The sequence below is a fragment of the Panthera pardus genome, unplaced genomic scaffold, assembly GCF_024362965.1.
Source record: "Panthera pardus isolate Hobbes unplaced genomic scaffold, ASM2436296v1 HiC_scaffold_22, whole genome shotgun sequence".
Lineage (NCBI taxonomy): Eukaryota > Metazoa > Chordata > Mammalia > Carnivora > Felidae > Panthera > Panthera pardus.
This window is the reverse complement of record NW_026526788.1, coordinates 15,948,393-15,974,655: the sequence shown is the minus strand read 5'-3', so window position 1 is coordinate 15,974,655 and position 26,263 is coordinate 15,948,393. Positions and strand designations below refer to the sequence as shown.

Genomic DNA, 26,263 nt, shown 5'->3' with positions numbered 1-26,263 from the left:
TTCACTTCTCATTCTTTAAATATTAACATTCTCCAGAAATCAATGTGCAGTTTTCTGTGTCCTGTATTCCCATGTTGTTAGTCATTAGCGCTACGCGTACTCACACCTCCCAAAGTTAAATGCCCCGTGGCCACCTGAACATCAAGCTGGTGTTCAAGTATCTGTTGCACGTGGTAATGCAGGCTTTTGACAGGCACTTCAGATTGGACACACTCCGAGATAAATGAGCTAATCCATCATCTTTCATCTAATACAGAAACACAGACTCACACACACGCATCCTGTCTTCTTAGGCAGCTGCTACATTGGGACGGGCCCCGTGAGCCTAAGATCATACAGGCCTTAGCAGCAACCTCAGATTTCTGTCTTGTATCCCCTCCTTCACCTACACGGATCCAGATGTCCAGGTTCTGGAATTGCTCTTTCAAAATGGATCTGCCATGACTTCCCTTTCTGTGTCTATGCCCTGTGGTGAATTAGGCTACTACAGGGGACTCTGACCCCCCTCCCACAGGTGGTTGTTCCAAAACACGAGGCAGGACAGGTCCTCATCCGAGGAAGGGCCCAATCTCTACACATGTCGTCTAGCACATCTCTGTCACACCTCAAATATGTTCATCTTCTCCTGGCACATCCCTCCATGTAATTGACTTTGACATCATATAGAGGGTTTCATTTTGTTCGTTTTGTTTAACTTCAGCATGAAATATCCCTTCCCATTCTATGGTTACCGACATCTCTGAAATTTCAAGGTTTGAACGAAATTATATCTTGCACAGTTCAAATGTTACTTTTTAGAGGTTTTTTTTTTTTTTCCTTTTTAATTTTGTTAATGTTTATTCATTTTTGAGAGACAACGAGACAGAGCACAAGCTGGGTAGGGGCAGAGAGAGAGGGAGACACAGAAACTGAAGCAGACCCCAGGCTCCGAGCTGTCAGCACAGAGCCCAATGTGGGTCTCGAACCCACAAACCGCGAGATCGTGACCTGAGCCTAAATTGGATGCTTAACCGACGGAGCCACCCAGGTGTCCCTCAAATGTTATTTTTTAAATAAAGCCTTCGTTTCTCTAGCAAGTCGGAATGAATTGTTCCTTTCAGCATACTCCCACACAACCATCTGGCAACTGTTATCTGGCTCACATTTTACCGCACCTTGCAGTAAGCTTAGCGCCTGCATGCCTGTCCCCCTGCTGAACTGTAAATTCCTTTAGGACAGGAACTCTTCTTGATGTCTAACCACCACTGGTCAGCACATCACTTCCTCACGGTAGGGCTTCGCCAGATAGCCATGGAATGTATTCCCCCAAAGCTTTCTCAGTCCGTTTAGAAAAAGCCTCATTCTACAAATACATTTTGTTTCGCTTCAGAATTCCCTCTGCCATTCAGAGTGTTATCCCCCAGGGCCCTCTCTCTAAGTCCACAGTTTCAGCCAGGTTACGCCTTTATTGCGCTTCATATAGAAAACACTCCAGTGGGGTGCGTGGGTGGCTCAGTTGGTTGGGTGTCTGACGGCAAGCGGTTCATGAGTTCAAGCCCTCGAGATCCCTGCCGACAGTGCCTAACCGGCTTCGGATTCTCTATAAAACCCCCCTCCCTGCCCCTCTCCTGCTTGCTCTCTCTCTCTCTCAGAAATAAATAAACATTGAAAAATATATATTTTAGGAAGCACTCGGCACTGAAGATGTTGCTGATACATTTAACTTAGGCTGTGTCACAGGTCACTACATATTAGAGCTTGAAACTACTTTGAAAATATTTCTTGTTCATATCCTCATTCAATAAAGAATTTGAGTCAATACACTGATACATGATTGGTCCAAATTCACAACGTTTATAAGTGACAGAGTTGATACCGAATCCAATGTAAAGACAAGAGATTCTGGAGCCCAACTAGCTGTGTCCCCACTTCGGATCCTTATGTGTCTCCATACAAAGAGCTTAGTCATCTCTGCTTTCATTTTCTAACCTGAAAAAGGTGATAATTATAGTATCAGCTTCACAAAGGTGTTCCGAGCTTTAATTAGTTATATAAACTACTGCTACATGTGTACTTGAAAATATGTCTCGTATAAATGTTATCTAGTTATTATTATTATTGAATTATTCTCATGGAATATATAAAACATTTATGATTATTAATAACCTTTACTGCCTTATCTGTATATATCCTTCTCTGTTATGGGTACTAGTTAGTACTATGTGGAGGAACATACACACTACACATAAAATTATATATTAAAATGATTTTTCATAATTTCCAACAGTATAAAGAAAATTAGGATAAACCCATGTCATATATCAATGCCTTTTGACAATTTACTTTATGTCAAATAATGACATTGTTCTCTGTGGTGAATGTGTGTGTTGTGTGTGTGTGTGTTTGGGTTTGTGATATCATGACTAACGTCTGAGGGGTATATTTATTCAAAATCTTGGTGGAATTTAGTATTTCAGCAAATACCTGATAGATTTGATGAGGAAAACTTACAAAAATGTAAGCATATTTTTACATTTGTAAAAAAAATTTCATTTATTTTTGGTATTTGAAACAATTTAAATTTTTTAAATTTATCTTTAACATTTATTTTTGAGAGACAGAGACAGAACACAAGCAGGAGAAGGGCAGAAAGAGAGGGAGACACAGAATCCAAAGCAGGCTCCAGGCTCTGAGCTGTCAGCACAGAGTCCGACGCGAGGCTCGAACTCACGGACCGTGAGATCATGACCTGAGCTGAAGTCGGACCCTTAACCGACTGAGCCACCCAGGTGTCCCTGAAACAATTTAATTTTAATGAAGACCATACAATTTCTTACCCAAGCCCACTTGCATTAGAATGAGAATATATGCCTAAAATCACAACTCTTAATTTATATGGGTTAGTTGCCCATGTTGAATTTGAAACCTCATTACGCGATCTGTATTTTGTTCATGTGGATGAGATTTCGCACCTGTGAAAAAGCAACACCTTCCCTTTAGTTGCTCAGGTTTGAAAGCGGAGTCATTCCTGCCACATTATTTACTCCCTCCTCTCTGTCGGTTACCAAGTCCTACTGGTTCCTCCTTATGTACGAGCCAAATGCACCTGCTCAAGTCTTTTCCCACAGCCTCCATCCTCCCGAGAGCTGCCTTCATCATTCATGCTGACCAGGCGGGCCCTTCTTTGGGCTTCATTCTATCTCCTGTCTCCCCTTCTCCATTTGGCAGCCACAGGACTCTTGCAAACCTGGAAGCATATCAATCATTGCCATGCTGATGCCTCTGGGGATTTCCCACAACTCTAGGAATAGAGGTCAGTCACTGTCTCACATGACCAGTCTGCTGATTACTCTCCAGTTTGATTCTTACCAACTACTTTTCTCTTGTTCTTTGAATGCTTCTACTTCTATGCGTATGCCGGTCATCATTAAGATCTCAGTTTAAGTGTCTCTTCCTCAAAGAAGCCTTCTAGGACTCCCTTCCTAAATTATGCTCCCTCTGTTATCCCAGAGCATCCTGATTCTTCCTTCATAGCATATTTCAGAATTTCTTATTATAATGTTAATTATCTGTTTCTCACATTAATAGTTAATAAGCTCAAATGCAGCGTAGACTTGGTTAGTTTCTCTCTCTGTCTTGTTTCACTAGAATTTGTATTTGACATCTGGCACAACACCTGGTACATAGTAAACCTTTTATGCATTTTTATTTAATGAACAAATGGATAAAGGGATTAATGGATGCAGGTAAAATAAGTGTTCTTTAATTTATTGTATGGCTGTTGGGAAATTATCTATATTTCAGGTTAAAGTGATTTAAAAACTAATCAACTGAACTTCAGATGTATTTGCATTCTTGAATAGCATCCTAGAATGTAGTACTTTCTAGCTTGATTAGTCAGAAGAATTTTTCCAATGAAAGCTCTTGAGAGGCTAAACAATCTGACAGAAAACATGTCATGAGAAAGTAATCACATATGCTTTTAGAGAAGCAAAGGGGAATAATTAACACACTTACTGGAAAATCATTCATTGTGTTGAGTATCATAAGGAGAAAAGGAAGCATTAAGATTTAATTTCTGACCTTCAGTCATAGGGAAAAAGAGAATATAATATTTTTTGTTTTATCATGATGATAAATATGGCTCAGATAATCCAGTTGAACATTATGAAATGTTTTAACATGTAAATGGCTCTTAAGACCCCAAGAGTTATGTTGTGTAGAGTAAGCTTTCCCATTTGATAAACTTGGGGGAAATATTAATGAAATCAATACAGTGATCACCAACATCTGCATTTTTAACTTGTATATGTAAAAATTAATTCTTGCATTTGGCTTTTATATTATTTTTCAATCATCCTCCCCCTTCCCTGATATATATAGAAACCCAGATTTTCAAAGAAAATCTATTTGTAAAGGCAATTAAGTTAATTTACTTTTATATTTATCTAGCATGTTTTGGATTGTCACAGTGAAAGCTGTCCGTGGTGAATTTCAATAAGTAATGCTTAAATGCTTGCATCTTTATAAAGCTTTTTGTTTAATTGTATGTGATTGCTTTTAATATCATCTACATTGTACATTTTGAATTCTGACAATATTATTTCTCATCATTACAGTTCTACATATTTCTGGTTTACTAGGTAATTGATTTGAAACTTAGAAACTAGAAGAAACAAAAATGTTTAATATATATATATTTTTTCTTTATACCAAAGTATGTTAGCTTTTTTTTCCAGCTATTGTTTCAAACAAAGAATAAAGGTATCTTCTCCCCTCAACTCCCTCTTGCAGTAAATTATGCTACAATGTCAAAGCATAATCATTTGAGTATAAGAAAAATACTTGCATATTGAGACATTTCAAAGATAGGGAATCTTAGGAAAAAGCCAATATTTCAAATAGAGCAGAGGAGATTTCTTGGAAGCATAGTAAACTTCCTCATTCAGTTTGGCAAATAAAACAAGCAAAAATACCATTGAACAAGCCCTAATATACATGCATGTTACAAACACATGTTAAATATGTATTTTCTTAGACAAATTATAATTTAATTTATATAGATTTTTATGTGCCTGGTGCTAACCTAGATGCTCTGGAAAAGGATGAAGAAAGTGCTAACCCCTGAGGAGTTCCATATATATTGTAAGAGGTCATCTTCATTCACAGTGGAGTTACCAGAAAATATCTCAAACCAGGGCTCCAGGGAGCTCAGTCGGCGAAGCGTCCGACTTCGGCTCAGATCATGATCTCGTGGTTCATGAGTTCAAGCCCTGCATCGGGCTCTGTGCTGAGAGCTCAGAACCTAGAGCCTGCTTCGGATTCTGTATCTCCCTCTCTCTCTGTCCCTCCCCCGCTCATGGTCTGTCTCCCTCTCTCAAAAATAAACATAAAAAAAATTTTTAAGAAAATATCTCAAACCATTATTGAATTTCTTTTAAGTTTATTTATTTATCTTGTGAGAGAGACAGAGAAAGAGAGGGAGGGAATCCCAAGCAGGCTTTGCACTGTCAGCACAGAGCCCAATATGGGGCTCAAACCCATGAACCATGAGATCATGACCTGAGCCGAAATCAAGAGACAGACACTGAACCAAGTCAGCCACCCAGGCCCCACAAACCACTATTGAATTTTCTATATTACATGGAAAAGAATAAGAATATTATGAGTGTCCTTTAGAACATGAGTGGGGAGGATGGTCTGTTAGGGCCTGAGCAGCTGGGAGGGCTTCATTGCATGAACCTATGAGGACAGTCAGTGCACACAGGCAGGGAAGGGGGTGTGAGGTTATTGGAGATGGATGCGTACAACCAAAGGTAAGGGAGATACCACTCCGAATGCCGGTGGAGAGGAGAGGAACTGAATGGTAAAAGTTTTGCCTTTCTTTCACTAAGCCAAGTATGCACTGCTTTATTCCCCAAGCCCCTGTCTTTATAGGCATTTCTGCCTATAGGCAATTCAGCAATTGTAGACAGTGGAAGATTTATTAAAGAAGTATTTTAGACAGGGTCCTTCAATTGATGAGTTAAGGCATGGGCTATGGCAACTTATGGAAGCCAACTTTGAGGAAATCTGTATTCGAGGTAATGAGGTAGGAACTGAGCATGAGAGAACGTACAAGCTTGAAAGCATCTAAGGTCTACAGTTCACAGTCTCAGAGTTTGAGTAATGAGATTCAGTGAGCCTCTACACAAGGATTATGAAGTTGCCACAGAAAGGGAGCAAGCCCTCCAAATTCTCAGGCAATATAAAGAAACACTTTTAAAAGTCTTACTGTTGCAGCTTTATTCTTGGGCTTTTTATCGGGGATAGGAACACCAAGAGAGTAACCATCTCCAGTAACAACCCTTTTAATGGTCCCTAAAATATTAATGATCATGGTGGTGTTAATGATGTTCATACCTCCTCCTGAATTATACACCCGAAAGATACCTTTGCTAAACACCCACTCAACTGACCTGACTGCCATCTTAGATTAGTCTGGGACATGCCCAACAGAAGAGGGCTGACTAGTAGCCCCATATGTTTTTTAGCTTCAAAGTTCACATTAAGGCTGCAGAGAGCATAATCTGGAGATGCCTATATTACATTGCCCAGTTTGCTTGACCAGAGTCAATGGTCTTAGGTTCAGACTGACTGCCAACCTTGAGATCCAATAGGCCTCTTCTAGCTCCAAGTTTATTTAGCTTCAGGTTAGGATACAGGGCAGTTAACAATGTAATTTGTATGACAATAGCCTAGTGGAAGTCTTGTGTCTGAATTCAGTTTCTAATGTCTTCTAAATCATCGACACTCAGGATATTTTACCCCCTTGATACATATACGTGAGGCATTCTCCTAAAATTTTTGTTATAGCAACTTCTATAATACCTAGTAAATAAAAGCAGACTTCCTAGAACACTGGTAAGCACTGGATCTTTTATCCAGTAAGGAGTTAGAATTCCCTCTGCAAAATACATTTCCGACTATATCTTTCCCTAAGTAGATTATCTAATATTTCTTCAACATTTTAAAGATTAGTTATTTCCTTCATCCTTTTTTACTTACACCTTTTCATAAGTGTTAACGGTGATATTCAAGTCTGTATGAAATTTTTTCAAACATAAATTAACATAAATTAAATTCTTTCTCCAACAAATCTCTCTCCACGGTTATTACCTAGCTGGTGAGTTTTAGGTTGCCTTCCCAAATAATCTTTCTATCCAGGAGATCAATATCCACTCAAGTTTCATTTTGATCTGACTGCATAAGTGAACCAGAAATCCTTTATTATATCATAGAGCTGAGGCCAAGAGGTTAAACGTTTAACACAGCACACTTCAATTAATATTGCTATGTTTTCTCCACTTTCCAAAAAAATCAGGTTTTTCTCACATATCATGCATTTTTCAATACCAGAGTAGGCAGTAGAGACTATCTCTCAGGAAACTCTGAGTTTCATCTGGTCTGGCATCATAATCATATACCATCCCCCAGGTACAAGTTTTCACAGACATAAGCTTCTGGGCATGATCTTAGCGTACCAGGCATTTGTCTCTCGTGAGACAATACCGTGTTGACCCCGAATCTGTCCAAACCACACAGAAGGTACCCTGGAGAGCTACATTTCCAAGTGATCCCAGGTGGGTCTTATACGTTGGCTTCATACAAAAGCCAAATGCAGTGGCCTCCTCTAGCATCAGCCACAACTCAATATCACCTCTGAGAGGAGCCTTTGACAGGGTTATATTCTTGCTCTGAAGTGTTCTCTCAGAGAAAAGTATAAAGATATGCTTCCTTTAAATCTTTGTTTATTCTCATTCCATATTCCACATTTTTACCTGGTTTACCTTTTATTACTTTTCCTAACACAGGCTCAGCATTCCAGAGTGGGATTTGCTGATTGTGTTCTACCTTTGTTCCCTAAGGCTGATGTTTCCTTGCCTTCCAGAACTTTCCCTTCTGTCCATTCCCAGGAAGAAGGGGTAGGTTTGAAAAGGTGTCATGGAATAACATGGAGCTGAAGACAATCACCTGAGAGTAGAGGAGGTCATAGTGGTTTCAAAGATAGAAACACCTGTTTATGAAATACAACCAAGACCTAAACTTTGAAATGTGCATTGGAAGGAAGAAAGAAAGGAGAAAAGTGAATCAAATCACAAGACAAGGAATGAATAATTAGAATGGTTCTGGTCGGCCTGAATGATATCCTGTCAATGCATTAGAAAGGCAAAATGGGTAAGGACGGGTAAAGAGTCTACATTCCTTCGTAATTTTGGAGACCATCCTTGAGCATAATTTACATGTCCTAATACACATTCATCATCAGGGTGATTTTCTAGTAAATTTAGACACTTATGTAACAGTGACCACAATCCAGGTCCAAACATCGTCATCACCCAGAATGGCTCCTTGTGCCTGCTTGCAGTTAATTCTCCCCCCAGCCCTGACTCTGGGACCCTAGTTCTGCTTTTTATCTCTAAAAAAATGTGCCTCATCTAAAAATCTCAAAAATATGGAATTGTACAACATGCGGTAATCTTTTTGGGGGGAGGAGAGGTGGTGTCTTTCATTTAGCATGACTCAATAGTATATTTAGTAGCAGCACTGTGACTTTATTTAGCCATCTATGCTGTAGCGTGACTCAGTCCTGTAGTTCTCTTTCTTGGAATTTCTCAATAGTATTCCATTGTATAAAAACACCAGGTTTTATTAATCTGTTCAGCAACTGATGAACATTTGAACTGTTCCAGTTTTGGAGAATATGAATAACGTAGCTATGAATTCTCTGTAGGCCTTCCTATGGACACACACTTTTTTATTTCTACTGGGTGTATACGTAGATACCTGGAGTAGACTTGCTCAGCCATGTAAGAGATACGCACTTACCTTTTCAAGAAACTGCCAAACTCCTTTCCAAAGCGACTGTACCATTTTACATGTCCACATCATCACTGACACTTGGTATCGTCAGTCTTTATTAAGCCCACCGTAGCAGGTACCTTGCCATATCTCATTGTGGTTTTAATTTTCATTTCCTGAAGGAGTCTTGATTTTGAGATCTTTTCATGTGCCTGTTAGTGATTTTTCTATTTTTGATATAATGTCTATTCAAATCATCTGCCCATTTTCTTATTTGTACTGCTTATCTTCTTCATATTGACTTGTAATTCTTCTTTGTAAGTTATGACCACAAGTCCATTATCCGATATATGATTACCACATACTTTCTCAAAGTCTGTGTTGTGTCTCTCATTCTTAGCAGTGGTTTTAAAAGATCAAAGCTTTTAATTTTGAGAGAGTTTAATTTATTATTTTTTTTCTTTTTTGTGTATCATGCTTTTGATGTCATTTTTGAGGAGGTTTTGCCAAGTAACTTCATGAAGATTTTCTCTTATCATCTGTGAGGCTCATACTTTTAGCTTTTATGTTGTACAAGTGATCCATTTTAAATGCTGTAACATAAAGGTTTCAGTTCATCTATATTTTTTTAATCTTCTGCATAGAAATATCTAATTGTCTCACCATGTAAAAACTATCTTTTCATCCTTGAATTACCATGGTATCTTTGTTGGGAATCAGCCATAAATGGAAGAGGTTATTTCTGAACTTCTGTTCCATTAATCTATATGTTTACTTTATTCCTAAACCACATTGTCTTGATTATTGAAGGTTGATAATATATTTTGAAATCATATAGTATAAGTCTTTTTAAATTATTTATCTTTTCTAAAATTCCTGTGGCTATTCTGGGTCCCTTATATTTCCATAGAAATTTTAGGATTAACTTGACAAATTCTACAAAACAAAGCCTGATAAGGATATTGGTAGAGGTTATAGTGAATTTATAAATCAAATAAATTGTGGAGAATTTCCATCTTAACAGTATTGAATCTCTCAATCTATGAACATGGACTCTCTTTCCATATACTTTTACATTTATCTCAGCAATGTTGTAGATTTTGGTGTGTACATTTTGCACATATTTTGCTAAATTTATTCATAGTTATTTTGTCATCTTTGAAGCCATCATGGATGGAAATATTTTATTTTGGGATTGCTCACAAATGCAAAAAAAGAAAGAAAATGCAACAGATTTTGTTTAGCCTTGGTAGTCATTTGCTGGCTTTCATGGTTTCTTGTAGATTACTTAGCATTTTCTACATAGATAACCGTATCTTCTTCAAATAAGTATGGTTTTACTTCATCCTACCAATCCGATGCCTTTTATTGTTTTTTTTCTTTTACATACTTTATTGCACTGCCTGGGACCTCCAGTACAATGTTGAATAGAAGTGGTGAGAGCATCCTTTTTATGTTCCTGATCTTAGGGGAAAGCCTTGAGCCCTTATCTTTAAGTATAATGCCAGCTTTTGGTGGCTTTGTAGATAGTTTTTGTCACGTTGAAGAAGTTTCCTTCTATTTCTAGTTTGTTGAATCACCTTTTTCATAAATGGACAGTTTTACCAATTGCTTTGTCTGTATTTTTTGAGATTATCATGTGGTTCCATCCTTTGTTTCATCAATATGATGTATTATATAAATGATTGAATGTCTTTATTTTGCCTTCAATTTGAAGGATTGTCTCACCAGATATATTATACTTGGTTGACAGAGGGTGGTTGTTTTTCATCCCAACCCTTTGAATATGTCATTCCTATGCTTACTGACCTCTATTATTTGTAATGAGAAGTCAGCCGTGAATGACACATTGTTTCCTTTTATGAAATGAGTCCTTATTTTTTTTCTGCTCTTAAGATATTCTTTGTGTTTCAGCAATTTGGGTGTGATGTGTCTAGGTGCACTTCTTGTTTGTATCTATTATTCAGATCCATGGACCTCTTAGTTCTTGACAAAAACTCTCTCCCTGAGCAAACTTTAGTTCAGCTATGGTGAGCCTTTTCAATTAGGCCTCATGGTTGGGCCTTGTCTTTGGTCGGCCCAGCCCAGTTTCAGCAAGAATCCTGTTCCCCTCGTTATAGACAGCCCCTAACCTCAGTATCCGATCAAATCCCTCATCGCCTACCCTGGTATCTGATCACCCTCGCCTGCCTTCTGCAAAAATCCTGCTAAGCTGTTTTAACAAAAATCCCCCTACACTTGATGTCTTCCGTTAATAATTTTCCATCCACTCTGGTCAATAGCTGGAAGTCCTCAGCTGCCTTTACCGCAGCTGGAGTTGAGCTGAGCCCTCCTTCTCCCCTACCCTGATAGTCCTGACACATATCACAAAGGGCCTGGACGATGCCTTCCTGACCATGTTAGCAAGTGTCAGAATAATTTTTTGTTTAACAATCTCTAGATTTCTTTTGTAATTACCACGTTTGTTTTAACTCTATATTGTAGTACTTGTGGATCTTGATATGAACTATGAAGTGTTTTTGTTTTTGTTTTCTTTTAATAACATACAGACTTCATCTGCTGAACCTGTCTCTGTTAGGTTTGTGGCTCCTAACGTCTGTGCATGATTTTTGCTTTGATTTTTATTTTTAATTTTTAGCTGGCTTTTTAGGACTTGTTCTTGTTTCTCTATATCTTAATGCCAGCCAGTGATTTCCACTGAGGTTTGCACAAACACCTTTACCGGTTGATCTGAGCGTAGGTTGGGCCGAGCACAGAATGTTCAGGCCGTGCTCAGGATGTCCTGTCGGCATGGAGATCCCCCAAACCTTCCCATGTCTCCTGTCTGCATGCCAGTAGTTTCAGACATGAACAGAGCCTGTATAGCCCTTTTATTGGGCTCTCATTATCTGTATTTTCTGCTAAATTTCTGGCTTGGTCCCAGCTTACTTCAGCTGAGACACCCCCAACTCCACAACTCCTATGGGCAGAGCTGAGAAGATTCCTCACTCATTTCCCACTGTGCTTCAGTCTTTTTTTTTTTTTTTTTAATATAATTTATTGTCAAACTGGTTTGTTCTTGGGTCTTTTAACTCCACACCAAATTCTGTCTATCTTCTCTTAAAGCAGATCTGCTGATTTTCATGGCCAGCCCTGCTTTTATAAACCTTCTGTGCCAAACCTTCTGTACTTGAGGGATGTGGGGGGTAGAGTGACACCCAAGCACAAAGGCCACTGACCCCTGCTTTCCTTCCCTAATGTCACAACAGTTTTTCATGAATAATTTCTCTCAATTTCTCTACTTCAGTGAATTTGTAGAGCCCTAAGTGGTGTTTTTGATAATTTTTCTTAGATTGTTACTTTTTGGGAAGGGGATTATCCAGCCTCCTCCTACCGCAAGAGCCAGAAGTCCTGCCTCCTAGATGCCCCTTTGAAAGAGCAGTTTCAGTCAGGAGTAGTGATGGGGCCACGTGTATTGTATAAAGGAAGGAATAGAATTTTGAAAATAGGGATTCCTGTGATGAATTGGAGAGAAACACATGAATTAAATAACATAAAGGCATTGTATTAACAGGAAGAAAGCACTTTTCTTTCTACTGAAATAATTTCAGTGAGTATTTTCATGAATCAATTACAAGTCGTGATTGTAATTTATGTTTATCAGAGGAAAATTCCATATATTTTTATATCACTTCTATGCAAATGTATTCATTTTATAAGACCCTACATTTCATACTAGGCATCGTCTATGTGTCTAATAAGAACTGTAAGATAACAGATGTGCTGGGGCACTGAGTCCTTGTTCTGCTGAATTAAATAATCAAAGGGGATTATTTCAGTAATCCCTTACTGTCTGAAGAGAATTGGAAAATCACAAATTGTTTAGCAGAAGCGTAATTCTGCAACATATTACACAAGCCTTCAAGAACCGCAGTTGTGATATTTTCACAAATAGACCAAGAGAGAAACAGAAGAATAACCTACATGAAATGCAAAATACAAAATGAAAGGAATCCGGCATGACATACTGGGAAACAGAAGTGAATGTCGGGTGGCCCAATGCGGTCTTGTCTGCCTTGGCTAAAACTCAAACTAGACCAGCCCCAGACACTATCTGAGGTTCTTGAAATGACATAGAGTGCCTTTCACAGTGAGTATTTCCTAAGGAAGTCCTCACCGCAGCACCATTCCTGTAGATTCTCCAGGTGAAATGCATTGGAGGCTGGAATACCAAGAAATTCCTTATTAATAGATTATCTCCCTTAATAATAAAAAGCACTAGATTGAAACGGATATCCAGGTGGTGAGGGTCCCAGAGTGAACACTTTGCATCATCAGGCAGCAGAAGGCTAGGGGAGAGCTGGAGCCCGTGCGCCCCACAGACAAGTACGGCCACATTCTTCATTATCGGACCGGGGTCTGTGCTGTTGACCACAACTTTTCCTCCTTCAAATTTATTTTGTTCTCTAAGTCAGGTGTGCACGTTTTGATCCATTTTTTGGAGATAAGCACCGTTGTAATTTTTGTCATAAATAAGAACCATTCAATGGATTCACCGCTATTCTCTGTAAACTTCTGACCCACTATGATGGCACTCTCTCTGGATTTTCCTACCATATGGATCAGATCTCAAATACCAGTAAATCCTTTCAGTATTCAGTTGTCACACACTGATTCAAGTTCATCACTTGCCTCTACATGTCGCCCTTCTTCGTCACGTGTTACTCTTTCTCCAGGACATCACATTCAGGGTCCCCAAGACCCTTATCCACTGCCCTTTCCTCAGGGTCCTCGCACATGCCCTTCCCTTTTCCAATGACTGTGTGTAATCCATCTTCTTCAATCATGCGCCCATCTTTCACTCCCAACTTCCATGTGACCCATGCCAATGGGCTTTCACACCTCCCCTGTAGCTCAATCATTGTTTATGTTCATTTCTAGTAGTACTTGCCACAACATGTCAGTATAGATGCCCTAGTTTTATTAATAATTTTCTTCTGTTGGAGTGCCTGGGTGGCTCAGTCGGTTAAGTGTCTGACTTCAGCTCAGGTCATGATCTCACAGCTTGTGAGTTCGAGCCCCGCATCACTCTCTGTGCTGACAGCTCGGAGCCTGGAGCCTGCTTCCGATTCTGTGTCTCCCTCTCTCTCTGCTCCTGCCCTGCTCATGCTCTGTCTCACTCAAAAATAAAAATAAAAAACTTAAAAACAAAATAAATAAATAACTTTCTTCTGCTGATGGTTAATTCCAAAAATAAGGAGAAGAAAGGAGGGGAAAGGAGGAGAAGAAAGAGGAAGAGGAGGGGAGGAGGAGGAGAGGAGGGGAGGGGAAAGAAAGAGGCAGAGGAAGGGGAGGAGGATAAGGAGGGGGAGGAGGGGGAGAAGGGAGGAAGAGAAGGAAGACAGGGAATAGGAGGAAAAAAGAGAAGGAGGAAAGAGGAAGGAGAAGAAGGAGAGCCCACTTTTTATTGACCACCTTTAACTTACCGCCAGCTCCTAGCACAGCACAGTGCTTAGGACCATTGTATGTTTTCATTAATTATTTAGAAATGAATGTTTTTCTCAAGATTATTATTTTCCCTAAATTAAGTTCAGGAATTAATTCTGCTTTTATGATTATCACCAAGTGATCTCAGTTGGCTTACTTCTATAACTCTTGTGGAAGGATACAGAATTTTCCAGACTCTTCTAAACTCGGCTTTACATGTTTTCACATGCCATCAATCCAAAATTCACTTTGCAAATTGAACTTCATTTTAAAAAGAACTAAACATGAGTATTTATGACCTTACCTTGGACTAAATATCTACAAAACTTACACACACGTCTCGAGTTTTTTGTCTGCCTGGTTTGAATAGTTAACATGAGTAATAACAGGAGGAAGAAAGACATTCTAAGAAGCATACATTTTTATAAATTCTTAATTAATTTAGATAATTTGCTTTGTTTGAAAAAGAATTGCTTTACTACAGGGAAACATATACTTGTTGTTATTTATCTGTGTGTACCTATTTTTTTATTACTTTTTAAGTAGCTAATCATGATTTCTACACAAGGGCAACTCTTCGACTTGCGTAGCGTGACCCTTGACCGTTGTCGTGAATAATCATACATTAGATCAAAGATGGTTGATGTATTAATGACCACATGGCACCACACAGCAAAACCTCAAAGTACAAGACCCCTGAAGAATAGTCACAAAGGAAGCCAAGGAGAGTAACTAGTCATAACATTTTTTTCCTATAATATTTGGGTTTTTTTAGGGTTGAACTGACATAATTTCAAAGTAAACTCGCTTTTTCTTTTTTTTTTTTTTTTAAGTACATTTTTGGTTCATATATCCTAAAAGTTCAGTGGTGAATTTGCCTCAGGCATAAGTGGAAAGAGTGTCATCACTGCTATTTTCTCCCTGTTTCCTGGCATCATCTTCTTCTCATGGACCTCAGTCTTGGAAAGACCCAATGCAGACACAAACATGAGGAAAATGTCAGATATGAATTGACCAGTAGGGTCCTCAAGAAATGCAGAGCTACCCTCTCCTGTGGTTCCAGGAGTCACCCTGAGTATGCAGCCTGGATAACTTGCCAGTTGTGAAACCAAGCAGTGTCCAGGCCAGAATCTCACTCCCACTGCCGGAGCTAAGACCAGCCCCAGCAAAGCATGGGCTGCGAGGCGGTGAGCAGCTCTCCGAGGAAAGTGAGTGGCTTTTAGTGGAAGCAAGGTCCAGGATGCCAAGGAGGCAAAAACGTCAACTGCTCAACATACTTAGTCATGGTCACTTTAGCCACCATGCACGTAAAAATACCGTGTTCACACTTTACTATAGCTTAAGTCTGATGATTCTCTCTGTATGAACTATGACTTTTGTTTAATCCTTTCTTCTTTTGTGAGACTCCTATTTAAGTTTTTGTTCAGTTTATGACCCAACATTCTTTATATTTGTCTTTTTACATAAAGCCATATTTTTTTCCATTTCTCAGGCACAAGAAAGAGATTGAAGAGAGAGATAAACCACAGCCAGACCTAGACAGGAATAGCAGGGACAGATCAGAATGTTGTATTTATTTATGCATCTTTATCTTTATTTCTTGTGGCAGCGAGGGGTGGCTCGGGCTGTCTGGAGCACGCACATATAGGAATAGCAAGGAGGAGGCAGTTAGGGTCCTCCTAACGGGTGGGGGTTAGGGTCACACTTCATGAAGAGGACTGTAGCACACTGCAGAAAAGAGCTATAGACACACGACACGCAAGGTCTCACCATCTCAGTATCATAACGTTTCAGTAAAACGGTTACAAATCATAGATTTTATTTTAGTTTGTGGTAACTTGCAAGCGACACTTTGGCCTCTCTGTGTAAGTCAGCTCCTCCTCCATTCTCTTTGATTTAAGAGGCAGATTTCCCCTCTGCTTTGGGAATACCTTCAACACCTTCATCTCAGAGATCACCGATTGCAGTCCTTGGGGCGTGATTGAATGAAATCCCCACCACAGTGGAGTTGCTGAGCTCTTATGCAGGGGAAATTACCATTTTTTGGATATTCAGTCACTGTCTCCGTTCCCTTTTCAAATCTTGGGACCACCAATAATTTCTTCACAATAGTTTTGTTTGATGTGTGGGGACTCACTTATGTTGACTCTTAGCCCACTGTGTTAAGATTTAGTTCTAAAAGACTGGAAAGGAGTATCAAGCTGTATACGTCACTTACATGTGGAACTGATTTGGGGCTTCTTTGTTAAAGTCTCTGCTTCCGGATGGTTTCTGTGGAGCTAGTGATATTCCCTGAATATATCAGCTCCTCCGTGGTTGGCTGGCTATGCAGTTTGGGGACTGTTTTTCTCATCTGTGCGTTGCCGTCCTATTTGCTATTTATAGCACCTCCCAGACGGGTGCCTTCCTCAGTTTAATTATTATCCAGTTTATCCTCCTTTCTGACATCATTCATGAAAATGTTAAATAAGACCGGCCACAATACCTACGTCCCCCCAGCACGCCCCTCAACACTTCTTATCTTGATGCCTTGCCATTAATCATTAAATTCCTTTAGCCAATTTAAGTCCCAGGAAGAGTGTTAATATTGAATCCAGTTTGAGCTAAATTTTAATTAAGATTTCCTGAGACATTATGTTAGGTGATTTACTATAATCAAAAGTGATATCTCCTCTGCTCCTCCACTCACTAATTTTCTAATGTTACCCACATATGAAAGAGAATTGAGTTGGTCTGGCTTGAATAGTTCTCCATAAATATACATCACTCATCTGCTCTGTTTCTGCAAATAGTTTCCTTCTCCCTTGCCTTTAGGACCATGTCAGTCATCTCCCATAAGTCCAGAATGATTTTATAAAATGCTTTTCCTTCTGGCAGCCACATCTGTCCACCCCCAAATCTCAGCTAACTGAATGCCAACCTCTCAAATTCCCTTCTTTCCTCTCAATTATTTTTGTAGCTGCTGTTTCTATGCACATTATCATTCTAAATGCAGTTGATAATGACAAAAGGAACATAGTATGCATAGCATTTCCCCTTAGGCATGATGGCGTGTGTAAAGTACTTTGTTTACGTTTTATTAGGATGGGGAACATGGAATTTGGGCATTAATTAACACAGCATTCTTAAAACTGAATTCAAGTGAAAATTAGGGGCTAGAAATTGATATAAAATTGTCACAAATTTTTTTCTATAATTTTTTTTTTTTAATGTTTATTTATTTTTGAGAGACAGAGCACTAGCAGGTTAGGGGCAGAGAGAAAGGGAGACAGAATCCAAAGCAGGCTCCAGGCTCCAAGCTGTCAGCACACAGCCCGATGCAGGGCTCAAACCCATGAAATGTGAGATCATGACCTGAGCCAAAGTTGGACATTTAGCTGACTGAGCCACCCAGGCTCCCCTCTATAGTTTTATTTATTACAATTACATATTTTTTTTCTTTATTCAACAGGAACCTTTAAGTTTAAAGTTACTTTTTTTTAAGTTTATTTATTTATTTTGAGAGACAGAATAGTGAGCATGCATAAGGAAGGGGCAGAGAGATGGGGACAGAAAATCCCAAGTAGACTCCAAGCTATCAGTGCAGAGCCTGACATGGGGCTTGATCTCATGAACCATGAGATTGTGACTTCATCAAGAAACTTTTGTTGTTTTCCCCTTATGTGTGAACTATATGAGGTCAGCTTTCTTATCTCCATCCATCAGTTTTGGAATGATGAAGACAAAAGATTCTGTGTATGTTTGTAAAATGCATAAGATTTCCCAGTAGAGTCTATTTTTTCTCCATGCCCCCCATCCCCACCGGGTAAATTTATATTTATCAGCAAGTCAAAGAGGCTTATTTAGCACATTAGATTATTCTTACCTTAATTTTGCTTTATTAAATTAAATTATTAACTGTTTTCACACATAATAACCCGAAACTAACTTGTATGCAGTAGTTTTAACAAATGTCTATAACCACATGTGAATTAGCCTTACAAATGCTCGTGTGGTGTTATTTCAGGGCCTCTGAATTCAATCCCTTTTTTCAAAAAAAATCTTTCTTGGGTTTGACAGTCTAATTTTTAATAAGATTTTCTACAATCGCAGATGTATTTCTGTGATTTTGCAGAAGTCATACCATAGGCCTTTTGCAGTCTTTCATAAATCGGTGCAAATAAGATTTAAAGACCTTTCCTTAAACTAAATGTAAATAAAGAGGGTACAAGGACAAGAGACTTTCTGAGAGACAGAAGGAAAGTCTTATGGATGTAAAAATCAAGAGCAAAGGGAAGAAAGGGAGTAATGAAGGCCAACTTCACCCACGTCATTTTCTCCAGTGTCACCGGGCAGTAATATGTGTTTATGTGTCCAGAACAGGAGGGAAGGTAGAGGAAAACAATTAAATTTCCCATAGTGATATTAGATTTTCTGTTAGAGCTTTCCTCTTACTTCCTTTCGTAAATTAAAATAAAGATACTCTTCGAGATCCAAAACTTTTATCACTTTCATAAGAAAAAAAAAATCCTTTTTGCCGTGATCGCTTCGGAATCCAAGCGCTGTAACATTGGCTCAAGACAACAAGAGTGAATGTGCCAAGAGATCTTTCTTTGCCTCCTTTTATTTTTAATGTTACTTTCTTTGTTTCTTTGGGGGTTTTGTTTTGTTTGGGTTTTATTACAATAAACGTTTTTTTAAATTTAAATTTTGGCTAGTTAACATGCAATGCAATATTGGTTTCGGCATAATTCAGTGATTCATCACTTACTTACAACATCCAGTGCTCATGCTAACAAGTGCCGTCCTTAGTACCCATTCCCCACCTAGCCCATTCGCCATCTACGTCCCTCTGTCAACCCATAGTTTTTTCTCTACCAATAAGGGTCTCTTGTGGTTTGTTTCCCTCTCATTTCTGTTTCTACCCTTACTTCCCATATGTTCATCTGTTTTGTTTCTTAAATTCTACGTATGAATGAGATCCTATGATATTTGTCTTTCTCGATTAACTTATTTCACCAGGAATAATATACTTCATCCATAGGTCCATCCACACTGTTGCAAATGACAAGACTTCATTCTTTGTGATCACCGAGTAATACTCCATTATACATATATTACCACATCTTCTTTGTCCATTCTTCAGTCAGTGGACATTTGCACTCTTTCCACAGTTTGGCTATTGTTAATAGTGCTACTATAAACTTTGGGATACATGTGCCCCTTCAAATCAGCATTTTTGCATCTTTTGGTTGAATACCTAGTAGTACAATTGCTGGGTAATGGGGTAGTTCTATTTTTAAGTTTTTGAGGGGCCTCCATACTGTTTTCCAGAGTGGCTGCACCAGTTTGCATTCCCACCAACAGTGCAAAAGGGTTCCCCTTTCTCCACATCCTCACCAACTTCTGTTGTTTCCGGAGTTGTTAATTTTAGCCATTCCGACACGTGTGAAGTGGTATCTCATTGTGGTTTTGATTTGTATTTCCCTGATGATAAGTGATGTCGAGCATCTTTTCATGTATCTGTTAGCCATCTGGATATCTTCTTTGCAAAAGTGTCTGTTCATGTACTCTGCCCATTTCTTCACTGGATTATTTGTATTTTGGATGTTGAGTTTGATAAGTTCTTTATAGATTTTGGATGCTAACCCTTCATCTGATATGTTGTTTGAAATTATCTTCTCCTACTTTTTGCCTTTGAAAGCAAGCTCCTTTTGTTGGGGGAGTGGAATGACATGGTGGTGGAAAGTTAGTTGAGCCCCGAAGACTGATGTTGTGATTTCCCATTCCAGCTCACCGCGGTGGATGCAGATGAAGGGTCCAACGGGGAGATTACCTACGAAATCCTAGTTGGGGCTCAGGGAGACTTCACCATCAACCGAACCACGGGGCTCATCACCATCGCTCAGGGGGTGGCGCTGACAGTGGGGCGCACCTATGCGCTCACAGTCCAGGCTGCAGACAACGCGCCTCCTGCAGAGAGAAGGTAATTCGGAGTGCAGGCAGTTGGCCTTCCGGGTGCCCGGTTACTCACTGGTACATCAGGGAAGCACAGCAAGCATTCGGTTACTCTACAGACCTCTACATTAGACCAGAAAATGACAGGGACAGGATTCTCAGGAACTGCATGTTCTTATGTGGTTATGTTGTGGGGAAAGGACAATAAAGACAAGATTCAGCCACAAAATAAGTAACCGTGATTTCACAGATGTGAGGGAGGCAGGTGTCTGCTCTTGGGTGGAAGTGGGGACTGGGAAATATCAGAAGCATGTAGCAAATCTATTGCTGAAAGGCAAGGTTGATGACAGTACGAGGTCACACACGTAGCAGTGACATGAAATGTCTGGGGTTTGAAACCACCTCTCAACCTCTGAGTAACTATTCAAATATATACATGTGGACATATATATACACATATATATTCTATCTGTATATATACAAATTCTGTGCATGCATATATATGCATGTATACAAGTATGTGTTCTCTGTATATTCTATCTATAGGTTTATTATATAACTGATCATTTACCTGTAAAATATATCTATATGTATTCCATATATACATACACAAATATATAGATACATAGATGGTGTGAGAGAGTAAAAAGCAAAAGACTATTATAACTGCATTTATCTAGTCCCCCACCTGAGATACCTTTTTTATTAATTCCTTGCTCATTTCCGATTTCCAGTAAGCATTTAAAAATATATATAGATGGGTGACTAGTAATTCATTCCTATACCTGCTGGGTTATTTCCCTGCTCACCACATATTCTGGGGTTCTTTCAATATGAATACTGAATAATTTCTTCACAACTATTTTCACAGCTACATAATATTCTTCCATATGTATATAATACTGTGTTAGAAACCCACTATAGATGGAATTTTCAATTCCAGTTACTCTTTTACTGACAATGAAGAAATAAATGACACGGAGCCTGTGTCATCTTGAATGTGTGCTGATATATTAGTGCAGTAAATTCTCATTTACCAAACGGCATATACAATTGTAAGTTTTAGTGATAATGCCAAATGCATTCCATGGGGCTCATGACAATTTACAGTTCTAACTGTCAGGTCTGAGAGTGCATAATTCTGCGGTCTCCCCAGCTATATGTCATATCCAACGTGGATTTTTGCCAATCTTATAGATAAAAATAACACCTATTTTTTTAATCCATGTCCTCATGAGTAAGTTTGAGTATGTTTCCTATGCTTACATACAAGCCCATTCTGTTACTTTTTCTGTAAAGTCTGTGTTCATCATCGTTGTCCGTCTTTCTATTGATATGCCAACCCCAGGTTACAATTATTTGCTATCCTCTATTAATGACTTTATAAATTCATGCTGTACGTTTCAATCATTGTTGCATTTGGAATTTATCCCAGGGTACCATAGGAGGTGGCAATCAGCAATTATAGTTTTAGACTATTCTGCCATTGTCTACATGCAGTATGTTAGATAGTTCACCTTTTCCCGCCAATTTGAGATGTTGCATTTATTATATCATACACTTTCTCATTTATTTGGAGTTCACATGAAACTTTCTCTTCTATCCCTTTAGTTCTTTTCATGAGCTATTGTCACAGTTTTAATTGTTAATCTTTATTTTTGTTGTTGTTGTTAATGTTTATTTCTGAGAGAAAAAGAGACAGAGCATGAGTGGGGGAGGGGCAAAGAGAGAGGGAGACACAGAATCCGAAGCAGGCTCCAGGCTCTGAGCTGTCAGCACAGAGCTCAACGTGGGGTTTGAACCCAGGAACCACGAGATCATGACCTAAGACAAAGTCAGAGGCATAACCCACTGAGCCACCCAGATGCCCCAACTGTTAATGTTTTAAACTGTGCTTCATAATATGGTGCTGCTAACTTATCTCAGTGATGTTTTTCCCTAAAAGTGTCCTGGTTACTCTTTCTGTTAATGTTTTGACTATATGTAAGCTTGTTACATGAAGTTTTTAAACTACATTTTCATTAGAAACACATTCAACTTATAAATTAATTAGAGTTAAAATGAGTGTTTTTGATGTCGAGTATTTCTGTCCAAGAACTTTCTGTTTCTGTATCTGTCCTTGCTTTTGTGTCCTGTAGGAGTTTTTATTTTTTAAATATTTTCTTTATATGAATCCTGTGCCTTTCTTTGTTGGTCTGTTTCTGTATCTTTTGTTGTTATTATACGTAACAATATACAGTGATGTTATATATGTGAATTTTATTAATTTTAACCCACTTTTTTATTTAATTCTCTTATATTTTTGTAGTTTTCCAGTCAATTCTCTAGTGTTATCCAGGAATGTATTTTATAAACAGTAAAAATTGTGTCCTTCTTTCCATTTTTTTCCCTTTCATTTGCTAATTGTCTCAATAAAAATGCTTATCTTGTTTTTAACTCACGTGGAAACATCTCCCAGATTCCTCATTATATTAGTTTATGTTTAAAAAAATTTTTTAATTATGTCAAGAAAGTTTTTATTCCCATTTTATTGGCTTTTTAAAATAAGAAATACATATCCATCACCTATGAAGACAGTAATGACTGTTGTCTTCAGCTAATCGTATAATGATTGATCTTAATATAGTTCCTGAATGGGTCTGTTTTACATTCTTGGTACGAATCCCACTGATGTTTTAATCTTGAATTGAACTGCTGGATTATGTGTATTTTATTTAGTGAAAGGAGTCTGTGCTTCTTTTTTTGAGAGATTTTTATGAAGATTCGATGTAGTTGTTCTGATACCTCATAAAAGAAGCAAACAAAAACCACCAAGAAATGCAAGGAAGAAATAACAAGTGTGATGGCAAGTGCAAATAAGTGCTAAACGTCTCTAAAACCAGCAAATAAATCCAATTTGCTTCTGTGAGAAAAAGAAGTAAAAACTAAAAACATAATTACATGGAAAAAGCACCAGCTCACTTAGTCAAAAAAGGGAGAAAGTCCAATAATGGCTTCTAAGGAAACATACAGAAACAGGAAACGAAAGGAATTGTAAGAGACAACTTTGCTTTAATATACGCAAAATTTGAAAACATGAATGAAATGGGTCATGTTTCCAGAAGATACGGTTTATCATTATGGACCCCAAAGAGGAAGAAATCAAAGAGATCCACCTCATAGAGGAAATAGAGGAAGTTTTCAAAGAGCCACGCCCCGAAACTGTGTCAGGGCCAGGCAGTTTCCCAAGAGGACTGTAACACGACCAGTAACAGGGAGTCATTCCGCTTTGGCCACCCCTCCCCAGAGCACCCCCCCCCCATGCCCCCACACCCACTGGGCATGTCTCTTGCCTGTCACGGTGGAGATGCGGTAGGGCGCTCCCTGCTCCTCACGGATGTCTGTGCCCTGTTCCTCCTCTCCCTCTTGTCCTCCCGTTGAGTCTCATATCTCTACTCCCCCTCCTTGCTCCAGTCACCTGTAGATGACAGGCCCCTTGACATCAGTTCCTCTTCTCTCTAACTTCATCTCCCACCATCATGCACAGACGTGCAGGGAACCTCCACAGGAATTTCGTTCGCAGCTGTATAACATTCGCTGCCACAGTACCTGCGTCAAAACTTCTCAGGGTCTCATGGCCAGGCTTGCAGCTGCTGTGTTCAAACACCCCGGAGCCATCCTCAGTGCCTCCTTTCTCTCAGACCCCAAGTACGATCTGAACTGTACCCTAGAAGCAGGTTCAGAAACCGACAATTCCCTGCTCTCCTTATCGGCATCCCGGTCCAGGCCCGCTGTTGTGCCCCAGTGTGGCCCCAGGGGTCCAAACCTCTTCTAAACTTCTGCAGTGCACCTTGAGTCCCTCCTCTGTGAGGGGGCCCGAGTGATCCTAGCAACATGGGAAGCACACTTTCAGGCTCTCCTGGGGTCTCACATCTGACTCAAAGACAATGACAAAATCTATAAAGGCCAATGGAGCCCAGCAGTTTCCAGCTACCACCAGCTGCAGGACACTACGTAGGGTCACCTCTTCATAATAATGTCATGTCCTGCTCCCCCGGCTTCTCTTAGTCCACTCCAGCCCTCATGCCATGTCCCCTTGTCCCTGAGGCCGGCAGCTGCCTTCAGACCTTCAGCCTTGACTTTCCTCTCTCAGCCTGGATGGCTCTTCCTCCCATTTGTCCACAGATCATTTCCTTCTGACCCCTACCCCTTCTTTCTGAATCTTTTCCAACAAACTATTTACAACTGCAACAGCCTCTCCATGCTTCCACGCCCTTTATATCTACTGCACTTGTCACCATGGGACAAGCTATTGTGTGCCTTCGTTTAGGATATGACGTCTCTTGTGTGCCCAGCCTCCTCTCCACTGCAATTTTAGTTCACAAGGACAAGAATTGCTCTCATTTGGTTGTCTCTTATGTCTGCAGAAGCCAAAACAATTCCTGGAATGCCCTAGGTTATTAAAAATATATATATATTTTTTTGTTCTTTTCCAAATTCTTAAACATTTTTCTGTTTATTTTAACAATGGCATGAGAAAATGAGACCATGTAAGACAAAACTCAAATAATTTAAAGAGCCCCCAAGACGAGGAGACAGATTTGAAATTATTCTGCCTTCTTTCATAGTATACACCAATTCTATCTAATTTTGTTGCTAATAGGTTTTTAAAAATTTTAAAAAGCATTTTAAATTATGACTTTCTGTTCAGTCCAACCAACTATTTGTTACACAAGTGCCATCTATTGTGTCTTGGAAGTGCAAAAATAAACATGATACTGTCCTTTGCAGGAAAAAAAATAATTCAGTAAAGGGTGAAAAGTAAAACTAGAAATAATTAAATTCAGTTCAGCATGGTAAATCTGCGCTTGGCCCAGTTTCTCTGGTTTCTAGGGCATTGAGGAGGGCACTCGTTATAATGAGGGAGTACTTAGAAGGTCTCCCAAGCAGACTAGTTTCAGAGATTGAGTAAAGGTTGACCAGGTGAAAAAAGTATGTCACATTATTTGCACAGCCTGGAAGGTCTGAAATAGTTTAGTAATTATGGGTAATTACCAGTCTAGTCAGTGTTGCCAGTGCATAAACTGTGGTTCCAGAAGGGACAGGAGAGTTAAGGGTCATTTCATGGAAAGTCTAATTTGTTGTTTTCTTTTAAGAAGCTTGGACTTATTATCCAGTCTGTGGAGGGTACTCGTGGAAGGACTTTAAATTAGAAGTCGAGTGAGACAAGTTGGGTTTCTGGAAAATCCCTCTGGTGTCCCTGTGGGAGATGGATTTGAGAAGAACAAAACTGGAAGCAGAGAAATGACAGAGAACTCTACCACTGTCCCAATCCAGAGGCAATGTTTTGCTAATGGCTTGAACTGGGAATGTTTGGAAAAATGGACAGATAGAATCATCATAAAAATGTTTAAAAATCTCCTAGGATTTTGTCTAAGGTGACAGGGTGGTGGTATCAAGTTGGCGTGCATGGTTTGGGTGAAGGAGATGAGCTCAGTTTGGGGCACATTTAGGTGGATTTGGCCATAGTGCATATAACCCAAAAGGAAATAGATGTATACGTCTGAATGTGAGAAAATAGTTAAGGGCTGTTCCTTGAGAAGAAACACATAGAATACTTTTGGTATATTGAATAGTTACAGAACCTGAAGTAAGAGAACAAGTTTGAGTGAATTTAAAGAATAGCTTTACTGGGGTGCTTGGTTGGCTCACTTGGTTGGGCGTCCGACTTCGGCTCAAGTCATGATCTCACAGTTTGTGAGTTGGAGCCCCGCGGCGGGCTCTGTGCTGACAGCTCAGAGCCCAAAGCCTGCTTCAGATTCTATGTCTTTCTCTCTCTCTGCCCCTCCCCTGCTCGCATTCTCTCTCTGTCTCTCTGTCTTTCTCAGAAAGAGAGAAAGAAAGAGAGAAAGAAAGGAAAAGAAAGAAAGAAAGAAAGAAAGAGAAAGAATGAAAAGAAAGAAAGAAAAAGAAAAAAAGAAAAGCTGTATTCATACATACTGGTTTATTCTAAAGAGGATTTAGGGTGATTGATGCTATTTAATTAGCATACAATAGATAT

At 39.2% G+C, this 26,263-nt stretch overlaps 1 protein-coding gene across 18 annotated transcripts in view; it reads left to right on the top strand.

Moving 5' to 3' along the window:
• The window catches only part of PCDH15 (protocadherin related 15), a 1,681,879-nt gene that overhangs the window by 1,346,739 nt on the left and 308,877 nt on the right, over positions 1-26,263 (top strand). For all 18 annotated transcript variants that reach the window (XR_008425054.1, XR_008425055.1, XR_008425056.1 and 15 more), the window contains one exon: positions 20,058-20,251. Coding sequence is in view for 15 of the 18 variants with exons in the window: in XM_053910276.1 (XP_053766251.1) it covers positions 20,058-20,251 (194 nt within the window). In the remaining 3 variants the exon portion in view is untranslated. The remainder of the gene's footprint in view (positions 1-20,057; positions 20,252-26,263) is intronic.